The sequence below is a fragment of the Lepus europaeus genome, chromosome 5 (assembly GCF_033115175.1).
Source record: "Lepus europaeus isolate LE1 chromosome 5, mLepTim1.pri, whole genome shotgun sequence".
Lineage (NCBI taxonomy): Eukaryota > Metazoa > Chordata > Mammalia > Lagomorpha > Leporidae > Lepus > Lepus europaeus.
Genome location: NC_084831.1, coordinates 118,025,805 through 118,043,692, shown reverse-complemented (window position 1 = coordinate 118,043,692; position 17,888 = coordinate 118,025,805). Strand labels below are relative to the sequence as shown.

The 17,888-nt window shown below is 46.9% G+C and overlaps 1 protein-coding gene across 2 annotated transcripts in view; it reads left to right on the top strand.

The window, feature by feature from the left end:
* THEM4 (thioesterase superfamily member 4) overlaps positions 1 to 3,347 on the top strand; it is a 28,956-nt gene extending 25,609 nt beyond the window's left edge. For both annotated transcript variants that reach the window (XM_062192274.1, XM_062192273.1), the window contains one exon: positions 3,007 to 3,347. In XM_062192274.1, coding sequence (XP_062048258.1) covers positions 3,007 to 3,041 — 35 coding nt within the window. In that variant the 3' untranslated portion in view covers positions 3,042 to 3,347. The remainder of the gene's footprint in view (positions 1 to 3,006) is intronic.
* Positions 3,348 to 17,888: the final 14,541 nt, after the last annotated feature.

The following is a 17,888-nucleotide window of genomic DNA, read 5'->3' as shown; positions in this document are numbered from 1 at the left end:
GCCTGTCAAAAAAGAAAAAAAAAAAAAAGATTTATTTACTTATTTGAAAGAGTTAAATACAGAGAAAAAGAGAGGCAGGGGCCAGCACTGTGGCACAGTAGGTTAATCCTCTGCCTGCGGTGCCTGCATCCCATATGGGCGCCAGTTTGAGTCCTGGCTACTCCACTTCTGATCCAGCTCCCTGCTATGGCCTGGGAAAGCAGTAGAAGATGGCCCAAGTCCTTGGACCCCTGAGACTGGGAAGAAGCGCCTGGCTCCTAGCTTCAGATCAGCACAGCTTCGGCCATTGCAGCCAACTGGGGAGTGAACCAATGGAAAGAAGACCTTTCTGTCTCTCCCTCTCACTATCTGTAATTCTACCTCTCAAATAAATAAATAAAGTCTTTTTTTTAAAAATGGCTAGAACTGGGCTGATCCAAAGCCAGGAGCTTTTTCCAGGTCTCCCACGTGGGTGCAGGGGCCCAGGGAGTTGGTTCCATCTTTTACTGCTTTCCCAGGCCATAGAAGAGAGCTGGATAGGTAATGGAGCAGTTGGGACTCAAACTGGCGCCCATATGGGATGCTGGCCCTCAGGCAGCAGCTTTACCCAATACACCACAGCGCCAGCCCCATAAAATCTTTTTAAAAAGGGGGGTGGGGGTGGAGAAGAAGGAGGAGAGGCAGAGAGAGAGAGGTCTTCTATCTGCTGGTTCACTCCCCAGTTGGCCACAATGGCCAGAGCTGCACAGATCCAAAGCCAGGAACCAGGAGCTTCTTCCAGGTCTCCCACATGGGTGCAGGGCCCTTGGGCCATCTTCCACTGCTTTCCCAGGCCATAGCAGAGAGCTGGATCAGAAGTGGTGCAGCTGGGACTCGAACTGGTGCCCATATAGGATGCCAGCTCCGCAGGTGGCAGCTTTACCTGCTACACTATAGCGCCAGCCCCAAAACTAGAATCTTAAAAATATTTTATCCCTGCCTAGTTATCATTCACATCCTAACTACCTCCTTAGAGGTAACCATTTTGTGGAGGGATTCTTTTAAGATTTTTTTTTTAAAGGCAGAGTTACAGAGAGAGAGAGAGAAACAGAGATGTGGGAGGATTTTTAGATTTATTTACTTATTTGGAAAGCAGAGTGACAGAGAGGGAAAGACAGAGATCCACAGAGAGAGAGATTATGAGAGATCTTCCAACAGGCTCACTCTCTAAATATCAGGGCTGGGCCAGGCAGAAAACAGTAGGTAGGAACTCCATCTGGGTATCCCACATGGTAGGGCCCCAAGTACTTGGGCCATCATCCACTGCCTTCCTGGGTGCACTAGCAGGAAGCTGGATCAGATGCAGCGTTCCAGTATGGGATGCCACTGTCCCAAGTGGCAGCTTAACCTGCTGCAGCACAACTGTGGCCCTGTGTTTTGGATTCTCTCGTACCTTTTCATTTTCAGTTTTTGTCTTATCAAGAATCTAAGTATGTATAGGGAACACATTGTTCAGTTTCTTTTTTAGCTTTGTAGAAAAGGGATACAGATGCTTTTCTGGGGCTTCATTTTTCACTCACTTTATGTGACTGAAGTGCATCCATGCTGCTGGCTGTGTAGTTTGCTCATTTACACTTGTGTAATGCTGCTTGTGTGACAATACCACAGTCAGTGTAACTTCTTCATACGACAGGCCGCTCACTGCTGTGAATGGGCTGCCGTATACTTCCTTGTTCATGTCTCTCGGTGGTACACATGGGTGAGAGCTTGGCGTATTCTTAGGAGCAGAGTTTCTAGGCTGCAGGATATGTGAGTGTCGACTTTAAAGAAGGATGTCCAGTGGGGTCAGAGCTGTGGTGTAGCAGGTAAAGCCGCTGCCTGCAGTGCTGGCATCCCATCTGGGTGCCGATTCGAGTCACGGCTGCTCCACTTCAGATCCAGCTCTCTGCTATGGTCTGGGAAAGCAGCAGAGGACGGCCCCAGTCCTGGGGCCCCTACATCCACGTAGGAGACCAGGAAGAAGCTCTAGGCTCCTGGCTTTGGATTGGCCCAGCTCTGGCCGTCGCGGCCATTTGGGGAGTGAACCAGCGGATGGAAGACATCTCTCTCTTTCTGCCTCTGCCTCTGTAACTCTTTCAAATAAATAAATAAATCTTTAAAAAAAAGAAGTATGTCCAATTATTTTCTAAAACTGTACCAAATTCCACTCCCATCAGCAAGATATAAGAGTCTTTGACCCCTGTCTTCTCTAGCAATTAGTAAAATCAAGCTTTTTTCTTTTCCCTATGAAATGGTATCTCAGTGTGGTCTTGATTTACATTTCCCTGATAACTTGTCAGATTGAGTACTTATTTGCATGTTTACTGTCTACATTTATTTTGCATTGTGTGAAATTCCAGTTTGTTCAGCTTTTTCTACTTCTCATTTTCTTACTGATTTATAGGAGTTCTTTCTGCATCCTATATCAGACTAATCCTTTTGCTGGAGTGTAAGTCGCACATATCTCCTGCCAGTGCAGCTTCTTTTTTAAGGTCTCTTTTATGAATAAAATTTTTAATGTTAATATAGTTACATTTGTTAGATATTTTTCCCTTTGTGGTTAATGCTTTTTGTGTCTTGTTTAAGAAATTCATTTTTCCCTTAAATACCTGCTGTTGCAGGAATGAAGAATAAAAGGAACAGGAGGGATATCGTGAATAATTTGAATCCATTCCTGACTGTAGTAATTTTAGTATCACAAAGGTACCAGATGGCTTGGTTGTCGTTTTACTCCTTTTCATTTCCCTGCTATCTCTAATGGAAGTGCTAATTAATGAACCGTGAAATGGCCAAGTAGAGGATCTGGTTGCCTGGTCCTGGTCTCCTCCCCTAGGGGGAGTAATACACTATGTGACAGTCAAGCATTGATTCTTAATGTGCCCGGAACAAGAGTGGGAAGATAGACTGAAGACACAGATATGAATTTAAAGCCCCCTTTGTGTGTATTTGGAGTGCTCCACCAGACTGAGGCCACCTGACTCATAATCTTATGTTATTTTGTTTGCTTAGGCTTATTTATAAAGCTGGATCCTAACAAAGCCTGAAATAAAAAATCTTCTGGTGGGGGCTGGCATTGTGGCATAGAAGGTAGAGCTGCTGCCTGCAGTGTCAACATCCTTTATGGGCACCGATTCAAGTCCTGGATGCTCCACTTCCAACCCAGCTCCCTGCTATGGCCTGGGAAAGCAGCAGAAGATGGCCCAAGTCCTGGACCTTTGCACCCACATATGAGACACGGAAGAAGCTCCTGGATCCTGGCTGCAGATCAGCCCAGCTCCGTCTGTTGCAGCCATTTGGAAAGTGAACCAGCGGATGGAAGACTCTCTCTGCCTCTGCCTCTCTCTGTAACTCTGCCTTTCAAATAAATAAATCTTTTTTAAAAAAATCTTCTTGGTGAATTCCACACTTTTGTGCATCAGGCCTTCCCTCTTTCAGATGAAACTGATGCCCCCACTCTTGCCTGCTCACCCTCTGCTGAACCCCCAGGAGGAAGCCTGCCAACACTGGCCTTCCTGAACAGACTTCTGAATATGACAGGAGGAGCTCACTTTCCACCAGAAAGACTGCTGAGATGTGTGCGGGCTCCTCGAAGCTGTGCAAGAGGGACATCTGCCCCACCGCAGACTGAAGAAAGGATTGTATTGAAACTTTTACAACAATTTGGAAATGCTAGAAAACCAAATGAAGGAGCAAATATATGGGAGTGCAGTGAGTATGGCATATGCACACACGTTGAAAGCTACAAAGCTGGCTTTGGTTATCTGAACAAGTCCTTTTGGCCAGAGTAGGAAACAGTTCCTATAGACATGGATGCCTCAAGTCTGTTCTCCGGGTTTCTAGGAATTAAACTACTGCCATTCAGGGCCAGCATTGTGACGTAGCAGGTAATCCTGCAGTGCCAGCATCCCATATGGGCGCCAGTTCTGTCACCAGAGGAAAGGCCATGGAAGCCATGGGGTTCTTGTCTTCACACAATAAAGAGTTCAGGCATGAGACAGAGCGAAGTGATAAGGCTTAATTGGGAATAGGGACAGAGACTGTGCCCAGTCACTCAGACTGTGGGAGAGCAAGGTTACATGGTTGAATGGTGAGAATGCACCTGGGCAGGCCAGGTGGACCGCTCGGCAGAGAGGCAGAGAGGTGAGCGGCAGACTGTTTGGACTCCCTAGGTTTTTAAGGGAGTCCGTTTACCCACTTCACCTTCTCCTCCAGGACAAAGGATGGCCAAGTCCTCGCAGAAGGGTTTGTTGGGTGAAAATTAGCAAATTCCTCCCCAGATTTCCTGGGCCTGGGCAAAGGGGTTACCATTAGGGTATCTGTGAAGGTTTTATTGCCCCATGTTATCAGGTCAGGTAACCCCTTTGGTCCTGAGGAGAGAGAATTCCTGGGAGCTTTCCTTGGGGACGGGCTGGGACCACCTGGGAGGTTATCAAGGTCTGGGCAGGACTTTGAAGTACAAAATGCTGGGCTTCTGGAGCTTCCACAGTAGGTGCTGATCTTCAGGCCTGTTTCACACACACATAGACTAAATTTCTGACTTCCTACCTAACAGTTCCGATCCAGTCCTTGGACCCCTGCCCCCATGTGAGAGACCCGGAAGAAGCTCTGGTTCCTGGCACAGCTCCATCATTTGTGGCTAACTGGGGAGTGAACCAGCAGATGGAAGACCTCTGTCTCTCCTTCTCTCTCCGTGTAACTCTTTCAGATAAATCTTTAAAAAAAAAAAAAAACTGCCATTCTTAACATAGGCTGTGCTGTCCTATCTCCCCATCTATATAGTCTCTCATCAGTGGAAGTGCTCTGTAACAAAGTACCCTACACAGGATGGCTTACACCAACAAAAACTCCATAATTATGAAAGCCAGATCAAAATCAAGGACTTAACAAGGCTGTGCTCCCTCTGAAGGTGCTGGAGGAGGATCTGTTCCATTCTCTCCCAGCTGGGATAGCCGCAGGCATGCCTTGGTTTGTAGATAATATCACTGCAATCTGGCATCTTGTGTGACAGTCTGTGTGACTTGACATTGTCTTTCCTTGGTGCATATCTGCCTCTGTGTCCAGAGTTCTCCTTCTTAGAAGAACACCAGTCATATTGTGCAGTCTATCTGAATGACCTCGACTACCTGTGTAAAGACCCTGTTTCCAAATATGGTCACATTACAAGGTCCTGGAAATAAAGACATCATCCTATCCTTTTGGAAGGAACATATTTCAGCCCACAGAAGAGCCTCAGACAAGACTAAAAATTAATTGGAAGATTAATATTCTGGAAAACATTCTGTTTGCTAATGTAGGCACTAGATTATTTTCTTTAAGTGTCTCTTTTTTTATTTTTTATTTATTTCAGAGGTAGAGTTACAGAGAGAGGTCTTCCATCTGCTGGTTCACTCCCCAAGTGGCTGCAATAGCCAGAGCTGGGTTATCAGCTCCTGGCTCTTCCACGTGGGTGCAGGGGCCCAAGAACACACTTAAGCGATCTTCCACTGCTTTCTTAGGCCACAAACAGAGGGCTGAATTGGAAGCGGAGCAGCCAGGAAACAAACCAGCGCTCTTACGGGATGCCCGCACTGCAGGCAGAGGCTTAGCCGGCTACACCACAGCACCAGCCCCAGGCAGTAGATTCTTTGGGCTTCCTTTCTTGGTTTTCTTTCCCCGATGAGACGTTTAGGCTGAACCATGTGAAATTGCCGTTTTTGAAGTGTGGGATGATTGAACATCAACAGTTTACTGTTTCAACCTCATAACTTAGGGATAGCCTGTATCACCCTACCTAGATTTCCTTCTAGGGTTCTTGTCTTTGTGCAAGAAAGAATTCAGGCGTGAGACAGAGTAGTGGAAAGTAAAAAGTAGCAAAGTTTATTAGGGTAGGGACATCCGTAAGAACAGATGGGCACCTCTCCAGACAGGACCTGATAGTGCCCAGTTGCTGGGACTGGAAGGGGTGGGGAGCGAGGTTACATGGTTGAGTAGAGAGACTGCACCTGACCAGGCCAGGCAGATGGCTCAGCAGAGAGGCAGAGGGCTGAGTGCACAGTCCAGTTGAGGCCGGGGGTTTTTAAGGAGATGGGTCTTTGTCTTCACACATCTCCTCCTGAAACAAAGGATTTTATGGATGTTAATGTTAAGAAGCTCCTCTGAGTTTTCCCTTGAAGGTACATTTCCTCCTCTCTGAGTTTTCCCTTGAAGGTATCAGGAGGAAGGGTGAGCAGGACCCCCTAGAGAATCAGGATCCGGAGCAGGGTGTTTGAAATACAGATACTGGGCTGCATCTGGGAGATTGTGAAAGATTTGTCAGGCAGAAGGGGTGGGGACCCCCCACCTGGCAAGTTATCAGGTAGAAGGGGGCAGGGCAGGATGCGAATACTTGGCTGCCCCTGAAACATTATCAGGATGACTTTGAGATGCAGATGCATATGCTGGACATAGTCTTCTCTTTAGGCCTGTTACACACACATAAGCTCATATCTAACTTCCTACCTAACATTCCCCCCTCAAGAGGCAAATACTCAAAATTCTTCTTTGGGATTATGGGTGGAGTTCCGTTTTCTGTAACTTCTTCAAAGCTGGCATGTGGGCGTCGCAGAGGATTTGGGTATCTCCTCTTGCCATCTGTCTTATGGTGTGCAACAGTGGCCTTGGAAAGACTGTCCTGCTCGGTCCAGAGGTCTGCTCAGTTCGTCCAATGGAATGGGCTGGAAGCCTTGTCTGATGACCATTTGGAGTTCGACAGCTTTTATTCTGTTAGAGACAAAATGAACAAGGGCATTAAAAACACACGGTCCAAAGAAAAGCAGCAAGATTACAGAAGTTATTTGGCTAAGGAGAGGAAATAGCCAAGATTTCCATGACCAGATGTCAGGCCAGAAATCCCAGCCCTGCTTGGCCTGTTCCTGGAGGTGCTTGGCTTTGTCCAGGAAAATACGAATTTGGGTTTGTACCTGTCCAGTCTGATTGACCCAGAAACAACATTCTTCCTGGAGCATGGCACAGACACCTCCCTGAGCGGCAGTTAGCATGTCCAACGCTCGTCTGTTTTGGAGAACAACTGCAGCCAAAGAGTTGATCTGATTTTGGAGAGTGAAGAGAGATGCTGCTATCTGGGTGTTAAGACCAGCCAGTTTGGAGGAGAAGCTAGTATACATGTTGTTTGCTGATACTGCCCCTGTTGTGCCTGTAGCAACTCCTGCCACTCCAGCCACCGTGCTGATCCCTACCAGGATGGGGATCTGAGGGGGAATCCTCTTGGAGAGTCGAGAAGTAGTGTGTAAGGGAATCGGTATGGGGGCTGAAGCATTAGCAATAGATATAGTAGACAGGACATAGGCCAGGGTACAGAGCCCTGTCCAGTTAGAAGGTAAGCATTGGTAAGCAAGAGTCCCACAGACAAAGTATATCCCCCCTGTGGGAGGGAGGCACCCAGAGAAGTGGTGTACGCTAAGTTGGGAATTTTCAGTAGTGTGCATTTGAAGAAGTACGTGGCAGCAAAGGAAGCTGCAGTTAGTGGACTAAAACATGGGGTGTTGTTGTGGGAAGTAAAAAGTAGCAAAGTTTATTAGGGCAGGGACATCTGCAAGAACGGATGGGCACCTCTCCAGACAGGACCTGAGAGAGAGTGCCCGGTCTATATTTAGGCCGGGGTTTTTAAGGAGATGGGTCTCTGTCTTCACACATTTCCTCCTGAAACAAAGGATTTTATGGCTGTAAATATTAAGAAGCTCCTATCTGAGTTTTCCCATGAAGGTATCAGACCAGAGGAAGGCTAGCTGGCGCCATCCTGGGTTCAGAGGAGGAACCCCTAGAGAATGGGGATCCGGAGCAAGGTGTTTGAAATACAGCTACTGGGTTGTATCTGGGAGATTGTGGAAGATTGTCAGGCAGAAGGGGTGGGGACCTCCACCTGGCAGGTTATCAGGTAGAAGGGGGTAGGGCAGGATGCGAATACCTGGCTACCCCTGAAACATTATCAAGATGACTTTGAGATGCAGATGCATATGCTGGACATAAATGTCTTCTCTTTAGACCTGTTACACGCACATAAGCTCATATATGACTTCCTACCTAACACTTCCATAGCCAAAAGGTCAGCTGGAGTCCTCCACTGCCAGAACCAACCTCCTCTAGAATGACCAGGTCAGAGGAGGAATCGAGTTCCTGGGAACTTTGTCTTTATCGCCCCCTACAGTTCCTAAACCACAAGAAAGGGTGCAGCAGGTGGGGGTGGGGGAAATGCTACAGAAGTGAAACTGGCAGATCCTTCTCCCTGCTTAGAGCTTAGGAAAGTGCCCTTGGGAGATGGCTGAGCTCTCACAACTGGAAATAACCTCCCCTTAACCCTGTCTCCCTTCAAGCAGGCTCCTAAGACGGCTGTAACTCACAGCTCACTTTTCATGGAAGCCAGGCATGTTAAGAAACACGAACTGAAGGAATGAGCCAGCCCTGCTGTCTGGTTTGTAGAAAAGTAAGTTCATGTAGTGAGGGTACTTCAGCCTCCGTATTTGATTTGCCATCCCAGTGGGCGTGCAAAACTATTCTAGCACACCTGGCCTCCCCCACATAAAAGAACCTAACTGAAAGAATGCCAGATGACCAGTTTTTCTTCCTTCTAAAGATGCTCACACCTCCCTATCCGTATTTTTCCCTTTTTTACCTACTTGTACAGTTCCAGTTCTCACCCAAGCCTGATCTCGCCCAGAGGGCATTGCAGCACGTAAGCGAGACCACACAAGACCAGCTAAGAGAGAAGCCCAGGTGCTGGTAACGCAGTCTCCCCGTCATCAGGGAGGAGTAATGGTTTCTTTGGTTGTATTTGTACAGAAGGTGAACAGTCAAGAGGAAGGAGTAGTCAGAGTTGCTGCCAACTCCCTCTAGCCCTGCTGACCCGATGTGACTGTTCCTCACTGCCTGTTTTCCCTGCTCTACACTGGATGGGAAGCAGTATTTTGAGTGAAGATTAGGAATTCATGGTTAGTGTTAAAATACTTTTGAGCTATCAGTGCAAACATAACTAGGTAGTGGGTTTTCACTCTTACTGCCAGGTTTCTAAATACCTAAGGAACACAATAACGACAGTCATGTACAAAAATACATTGTTGGAAGAACTGAAAATAATGTAAAATAAAGTTTTTTCTCTAGTGGGAAGGTGAAATGAAACAAAATGAAGTCAAGAAAAATGTTTCCACTGTATTAAGGAAGCTCATGCCTGCCAGGTTCCTACATCCCTCCCCACCTCCACCCCTTCTAAATACTCCGATCTTCCCTCCTGGGGATTTTAAACCCAAATTATTGTTCTACCTATTAACTCGCCATCATAGAACTCTAGGCAAGCATAATTTTTTTTTAAGATTTGTTTTATTTACTTGTAAGGTACAGTGCTAGGGAATGGAGAGAGAGATCATCCATCCCTGGTTCACTCCCCAAATGGCCACAACAGCTGGGTCTGAGCCAGGCCAAAGTCAGGGGCCTGAAACTCCATCTGGGTCTCCACGTGGGTGTAGGGCTTGAGCCATCTGCTGCTGCTTCCCCAGGTGCGTTCGCAGAGAGCGGGATTAGAACTAGGGCAGCCAGGACTTGAAGCAGCGTTCCGTTGTGGGATGCTGGTGTCACAGGCAGAGGTTTAACCTGCTGCCCCACAATACCAGCCCCACGCATAACTTTCAGTACCAATATACAGTATTCTCTAAGTTAGGGCCCAGCCTAGTGGGTGAAGCCAGAGTCTGCAATGCCAACATATGAAAGCCTATTTGAATCCCAGCTGCTCCACTTCAGATCCAGCTCCCTGCTAATGGACTGGGGAAAGCATTGGAAGATGGCCCAAGTACTTGGGCCCCTGCCACCCATGTGAGAGATCTGGATGAAGCTCCTGGCTATGCCTGGCTGAGCCCTGGCCATTGTGGCCACTTGGGGGAGTGAACCAGCAGATGGAAGATCTCTCTTGTGCTCTCTCTCACTCTCTGACTTTAAATAAATAAATAAATAAATCTTAACAAAAATCTCTATGGTGGAGACAACAGAGAAATCTCTTGAATTTAAGTCAGTGAAAATGAGTCATAGATTTTATGTCTCAGGTTTAAAATTTTTTGATAGTATTCTTAGTCTCCCACTACTGTGGCCAGTTTAGAAATGAAGAATTGGCTTATTCCTCATCTTAATTATGGATTTAAAATTAGAGAGGTTTCAGGCAAAGATACCTCAAAGGAAAAAAAAACTACAGACCAATATCCCTTATAAATATGAATGCAGAAATCCTCAACAACATACTAGCAAACCAACTCCCAACAGCTCATTAAGAGTAAGTAAGGAGGGGCCAGCGCTGTGGTGCAGCGGGTAAGGCTGCTACCTGCAGTGCTGGCATCCCATATGGGCACTGGTTCAAGTCCTGGATGCTCCAGTTCTGATCCAGTTCCCTGCTAATGCGCCTGGGAAGGCAGTAGAAGGTGGCCCAAGTCCTTGAGCCCCTGCACCCATGTGGGAGACCTGAGGGAAGCTTCTGGCTCCTGGCTCCTGGCTTTGGATCCGCCCAGCTCCAGCCATTGCAGCCATTTGGGGTTAAACCAGAAGATGGAAGACCTTTCTCTATCTCTATCTATCTCTATCTCTATCTCTATCTCTATCTCTATCTCTATCTCCATCATCTCTATCTCTGTCTCTCTGCCTCTGCCTTTGTCTCTGCCTCTCTGTAACTCTGCCTTTCAAATAAATAAATAAATTTTTTAAAAAAATAGTACACAATAAGAGCCAGTGGGATTTATCACAAAAATACAAGAGTACTTCAACATAAGAAAATCAATCAGTGTGATAACAGCACATTAATAGAACAAAAGGGAAAAAAACACATGGTAATCTTGATGCAGAATGGAGTATTTGCAAATCACATATCCAATAAAGGTTTATATTATTATAAATAATATATTTTATGTTCACAATATATAAAAAATTCTTACAACTCAAAAACAAGAAGGCAATCCAGTTTTTAAGTGGGCAAAGGACTTAAGTAGACATTTTTCCAAAGAAGATATGCAAATGGCCCACAAAAACATGAGGAGTTGTTTAACATTACTAATCACAAGGAAAATGAAAATCAAACTACGATGAAATACCACTTCACACCCACTAAACTGGCTATAATTTTTTAAGCAGAAAACAAGTGTCAGTGAGAACGTAGAAAAAATAGGAATTGGGTAGATATAAAATGCAGCCACTGGAAAAGTTAAACCTAGAATTAGCATATAACCCAGCAGTTCCTCTAGTAGGTATAAATCCAGGAGAGTTGAAACCAAGTCTATGCATAAAAAATTGCAGCAGCAGCACTCATAGTAACCAATATCTGTAAACAACCTGGATGTCCATTAATAGAAGGGTGAAGAAGCACATTGTGGGATATAGACAATGACTGTTATCCAGCCATTGAAAAGGAATGAAACACTGCAACTTGGATGACCTCAGAAACATTAGATTAACCCAAAAAGGTGATATTCAAAATAAGCAAATCCATAGGGACAGAAGGCAGGGTAGTGGTTGCCAGGGGTGGCAGGGAGGGGACAGAACAGTGGTTCCTAACAGTGCTGTTCTTGGGTGATGTGAACGTGTTGAAACTGGAAAAAAAGTGGTGTTTGCACAACACTGTGCACTAAGTGCCAAGGAGTTGTACACTTTAAAATCATTAGTTGTATGTTACACAAATTTCACCTGAATTTTTACAAAAATGATCCAGAATGAGATGCTGAGATGCCACTCTACTTCTTCCAGTTGCGTTTTTGCTTTTGTTTCTGCTTTTGTTTTTAAGATTTATTGATTTATTTGAAAGGCAGAGTTACAGAGAGCCAGAGGCAGAAAAACTGAGAGAGAAGTCTTCCATCCACTAGTTCACTCCCCAGATGGCCGCCATGGCTGGAGCTGTGCTGATCCGAAGCCAGGAGCCAGGAGCTTCCAGGTCTCCCATGCAGGTGCAGGGGCCCAAGGACTTGGGCCATCTTCTGCTGCTTTCCAGGCCACAGCAGAGAGCTGGATCAGAAGTGGAGCAGCCGGTACTCGAACTGGTGCCCATGTGGGATGCTGGCACTGCAGGCAGTGGCTCTACCCACTATGCCACAGCGCCGGCCCCCAGTGTTGTATGGTTTGTCCCCCAGATGTTCCTGCTGGCAGTTTGGTCTCAGTGCAGCAACCTTTAAAGCAGGGAAGTGTTCAGAGGAGGGTGATTAGGTCAGCAGGAGTGCTGCCCTTGGTGGGATGCACAGGGCACCCCTGTTTGCCCCTGAGAGCGAGCCCGCCTGGTTCCTGGAGCTCCCTGGCTTCCGGTCTCACCATGCATGTTCCCACCACGAGAGCGGTAGCAGAGGCTGAGCCAATGGAGCCACCTACTCTCCGACTTCCAGACCTGAAAACTGTGAGCCGAATAGACCTCTTTCCTTGCACAGTAGCCAGCCTTGCGGATTTTGTTACAGCAATGGAAAACGCACCATACACCAGGAAGGTTACCACTGAAGCAAAAGACAAAATAGGAAATAAGAGTTGGCAGGAATGTGGCGAATCAGTGGAAATGTAAAATGGTGCAAATGCCCTGGTGGTTTTTCAGAAAGCTCAACAGAATTACATGGCCATGGAGCCGAAGGAACTGAAAGGTGGGGCTCAGACACTGGATGCCAATGTTTACTGCGCGTTGTCCATGACGGCCCAAATGTCCATCAGCAGATGAACAGGATAACAAATGTGACACACACACACCATAATACACACACACACCATAATACACACACCAGACACACATACACCATACATACACAGCACACACACACACACACACCATACATACACACCACACACACACACCATACATACACACCACACACACACACCATACATACACATACCACACACACACAGCACACATACACACACACACCATACATACACACCACACACACACACACCATACATACATATACACACACACCATACATACACACACCATACATACACACACCACACACACCATACATACACCACACATACACACACCACACGAAAGGAGCAGAAGCTCTGATACCTGCTACATGTGAGCAAGCCTGGAAAACTCCTAAGTGAAGTGCACATGACAGTAAAGGACAAAGGCCGTGTTAGCCCACTTATGAGAAATATCTAGAATAGGCAAATGTACAGAAACAGAAAACAGCTTAGAGCTTGCCAGGGGCTGCAGAGAGAGAGGGGAACAGGAAGTGGATGTGACAGGTCCAGCGCCTCTGGAATGTTCTGGAAACAGGGGTAATAGAGGCACAACTTCGTGAGTATAATTAATGCCACTTAGTCCTACACTCTGTGGTTGAGATAGGTGATCATGCGGTATGTATATTTTACCTCAACTTCTAAAAGCCATCATAATACACCAATAACCACTGAAGTGCACACTCTATTTCTTAAAGGTTTATTTATTTATTCATTTGAAAGAGTTACAGAGAGGGAGAGACAGAGAGATTGATCTTCCATTCGCTTGTTCACTTTCCAGATGACAGCAAGAGCCAGGCTAGACCAGGCCGAAGCCAGGAGCCAGGAGTTTCTTCCAGGTCTCTCACATGGGTGCAGGGACCCAAGCGCTTGGGCCATCTTCCACTGCTTTCCCAGGCCATAGTAGAGAGCTGGATCGGAAGAGGAGCAGCCAAGACTCGAACCAGCGCGCATGTGGGATGCTGGCACTGCAGGCAGCAGCTTTACCTGCTCCGCCACAGGGCCAGCCCCTGAATTGTCCATTTTAAATGTGTGAGTTTATTCATTTTCCATCAAAAAATCTGTTTGTAAAAAAATGAAAAATGCAAATAGTAGCAAACAGCCAGCAAGTGGCCGAACTAACACTCTTAGCGCCAGAAGTCCTTTGTCAGCCATGGTACCAGTGTACAGGAAGGCCTGACATGTCCAGATTCAGTGATGTCTCCTAAAACACCAGTATGTATGCAGCTTTTCTGTTGAAAGCAAAAACAGATATTTGTATTGATATTAAACAAAACTATTATAGTTGTTAAAAAAAAAAAGTAAGGGGTCTGGGAAATGTGTCAATCTTGCATTTGTGATGACATGCTTGTAGATCACGTCTGTTTCAGTGCTTAGCAAAAGCTCAGTGGCGAGCAGACCTTGAGTAGGTTTCCTTTTCTTCCATTCTTGCCTTATCGGGGCCCCCTGAGCTACACAGGCAGTCCCTGTTACTGCTGCAAACTCCTCTCACTTGAACTCTCAGAACCTTTCGGTACTGTGGCCTGACTCTTACCAACAGCCAAGTATTTGGCACACTCCTGAGGAACCAGGCGCTTTCCCCATTCGTGCCTTACCCTCAAACACTTAATACAGCCTCAACTGTTTCCTCGAATGAAATGAAGAAGGAAATACTTTGGGAGAGTTTTTAGATATCTTACACAACTCTATCTAGTCAGTTCTGCTGGGGTTTTTTAAATATATTTTTAAGATTTACTTATTTATTTGAAAAGCGAATTACAGAGGGAGAGACAGAGAGAGATAGATCGTCCATCCACTGGTTCACTCCCCAGCATCAAAGACTGGGTGAGGCCAAAGCCAGGACCCTGGAACTCCATCCAGGTCTCCTATGAGGGTTCAGGGGCCCAAGCACTTGGGCCATCTGCTGCTGCTTTTCCAGGCATCCCATCCAAGGGAGCTGGATGGGAAGTGGAGCAGCCAGGACATGAACCAGCACCCATATGGGATGCTGGCATGACAGGCAAAGACTTAACCTGCTACGCCACAACACCAGCCCTGTGCTACTTATTTAAACTTATTTAAATATGAAACTTATGTAAATATAAAAATATTTTAGACCTGGGGACACCGTGTCTCTGTCGCAGTTATTCAGCTGGGGCACCGTAGCACAGAAATAGCCACATAAATAGGTCTGGCTGTGTTCCAATAAAACTTGATTGATAGAAACAGGGTTGGCCCAAAGGCGGTAGTTTTCAACAATTGAGTTGGGAAATGTGGATGTGTTTAAGCCTACACATCATGTGATGTTCATCCCCTTAAAAGGCGGAGCTTAATTGCTCTCCCCTTGAGTGTGAGCGAGATATAATGACTCACCTCTAACAAATAAAATATGGCAGAAGTGATGGGCTGCCACTTCCCAAATCAGATTGTGTTACGGGAAGACCATGGCTTCCATCCTGATGTTTCCCTCTCTGCCCCCCCCCCCCCCACACACACACACAGTTTGTCTTGGAGAAGTCTATCACCCGCAGCCCAGTGCAGGGATCCGCCTGGCTGGAACTGGTTTTCAGCCCCGGGGAGCCTGCAGGAAAAGCAGCCCCTACAAGCAGCTCCTGCAACCACTCGAGGGGCCCCGGAGCCAGAGCCACCATGACCCTCTCCCCAGAGTCTTGACCTTCAGAGATGGTGTGAGAGGATAGACTTTCAACTCCTGGAATCTGGGTTACTTTGTAATGTAGCAGTGAACAGCAGGCAGGGAGGGCTGGGGATTACGATGCCAGTGGCACAGCTGATCCCAAACAAGGCAACCCCGTAAGTGACTGGTGTGCCAGGCAGGTAGTGCTTGAAGATGTTAGCGAAAGTAACATTATTGAACTAAGAGAGACTCCTGTTTCCTGAGTGCACACTGTATTTATTTGTGATTAAAAAAAAAAAAAATCCAGGATACTGTTAAACAAAACCACCAGGGGCCGGCACTGTGGCATAGTAGGTAAAGCTGCTTCCTGCAGTGCCGGCATCCCATATGAGCACGTTTCTAGTCCCAGCTGTTCCACTTCCAATCCAGCTCTCTGCTACGGCCTGGGAAAGCAGTAGAAGATGGCCCAAGTCCTTGGGCCCCTGCACCCACGTGGGAGACCCAGAAGAAGCTCCTGGCTCCTGGCTTCATGTCGGCACAGCTCTGGCCGTTGCAGCCAACTGAGGAGTGAACCAGCAGATAGAAGATGGAAGACTTCTCTCTCTCTCTGACAATGCTAGTTAGGAAGTCAGATATGAGCTTGTGTGTGTGTGACAAAGGCCTAAAGAGTTGACATCTAGGCCCAGCATATGCATCTCAAAGTCATCCTGATAACCTGCCAGGTGGGGGTCCTCGCCCCTTCTGCCTGATAACCTTCCAGGTGCAGCCCAAACATCCTATGGATCTTCCAGGGGGTCCCGCCCATCCTTCCTCTAACAGGGGCGACACCAGCCAGGCTTCCTGCTGTCTGATAACTTCAGAAGGAAAACTCAGATAGAAATTTTTTGTATTTACATCCAAAAACTCCCTTGTTCCAGGAGGAGCAGAGGCGGGGAGGCAAGGCCCATCCCCTTAAAAGCCCCCGGCCTCAACTGGACTGCGCACTCAGCCCTCTGCCTCTGCTGAGCCGCCTGCCCGGCCTGGCCAGGTGTACTCTCTCCACTCAACCATGTAACCTCGCTCTCCCCCCGTCTGAGCGACTGGGCACTCTCTCCCAGGTTCTGTCTGGAGAGGTGCCCATCTGTTCCTACGGATGTCCCTGCCCTAATAAACCTTGCTATTTGCTTTCCACTTAACTCTGTCTCACGCCTGAATTCTTTCTTGCGAAAAGACAAGGACCCTCGCAGTTCTCCGGTAACACCTCTCCTCTGTGTGTAACTCTGACTTTCAAATAAATATTTAAATCTTAAAAAAAAAAACAAAAAACACCAGGCATGAAAAACTGGCAATAAGGGGCCGGCGCAGTGATGTAGCAAGTAAAGCAGCCACCTGCAGCGCCAGCATCCCATATGAGCACCGGTTTGAGTCCCAGCTGCTCCTCTTCACATCCAGCTCTCTGCTATGGTCTGGGAAAGCAGTGGAAAATGGCCCAAACTCCTGGCTCCTGGCTTCGGATCAGTCCAGCTCTGGCCATTCTGGCCATTTGGGGCATGAACCAGTGGGTGGAAGACCTCTCTCTCTGTAACTCTGCCTTTCAAGTAAATAAATAAATCTTTAAAAAAAAAAAAGTTGGCAATAAATAAATCTCCAAATGGAAGACCCAGAGTTTGGAAGGCCAGGATTAAGGCCCCCCAGTGCTGGGATTGAGTTGCAATGCTCCTCAAGGAAGCATTTGCTCCAATATATAATAAAACTCTGAAGCATTTAATCACAGAACACATGACTTTTTACAAAACTCCTACTTCTGGTGTGTCTAATTTGAAGTTTCCTAGGTTTGATTCAAGATAAAAATGTGGAATTGGTAGTAAGGGAAAGGAAACTGTGTGCTCTGTCAAGTCTAAGCCTAGTACTGACAAAATCAAAAAGGGGCTCTTTAAGCACATTTGTAAAAGCTGAAGAAACCAGTTTAACATGATTGACTCTGTGGGAGTGGAAGATGGAGCAGGGTGGAGGGACTGGGCTTGATTTTTTGCTTCCATGGGGGAGTGACTAAATTATGTGTGATTGCTACTTTAATTTAAAAAAAAACTAATTTTTTTATCTTTTTAAAAAAGATTTATTTATTGGGGCCAGCGCTGTGACATAGTGGGTAAAGACGTGGCCTGCAGTGCCATCATCCCACATGGGCCCCGATTTGAGTCCCAGCTGCTCCACTTCCAATCCAGCTCTCTGCTATGGCCTGGGAAAGCAGTAGAAGATGGCCCAAGTCCTTGGACCCCTGCACCCATATGGGAGACCCAGAAGAAGCTCCTGGCTTCAGGTCAGCACAGCTCTGGCCACTGCAGCCAACTGGGGAGTGAATCAGCAGATGGAAGACCTCTTCTCTCTCTCTCTCTCTCTCTCTCTCTGCCTCTCCTTCTCTCTGTGTGTAACGCTGGCCCCTGCTCCACTTCTGATCCAGCTCTCTGCTATGACCTGGGAAAGCAGTAGATGGCCCAAGTGCTTGGGCCCCTGCACCCACGTAGGAGATCCAGAAGAAGCTCCTGGCTCCCAGCTTTGGATCAGCTCAGCTCCAGCCATT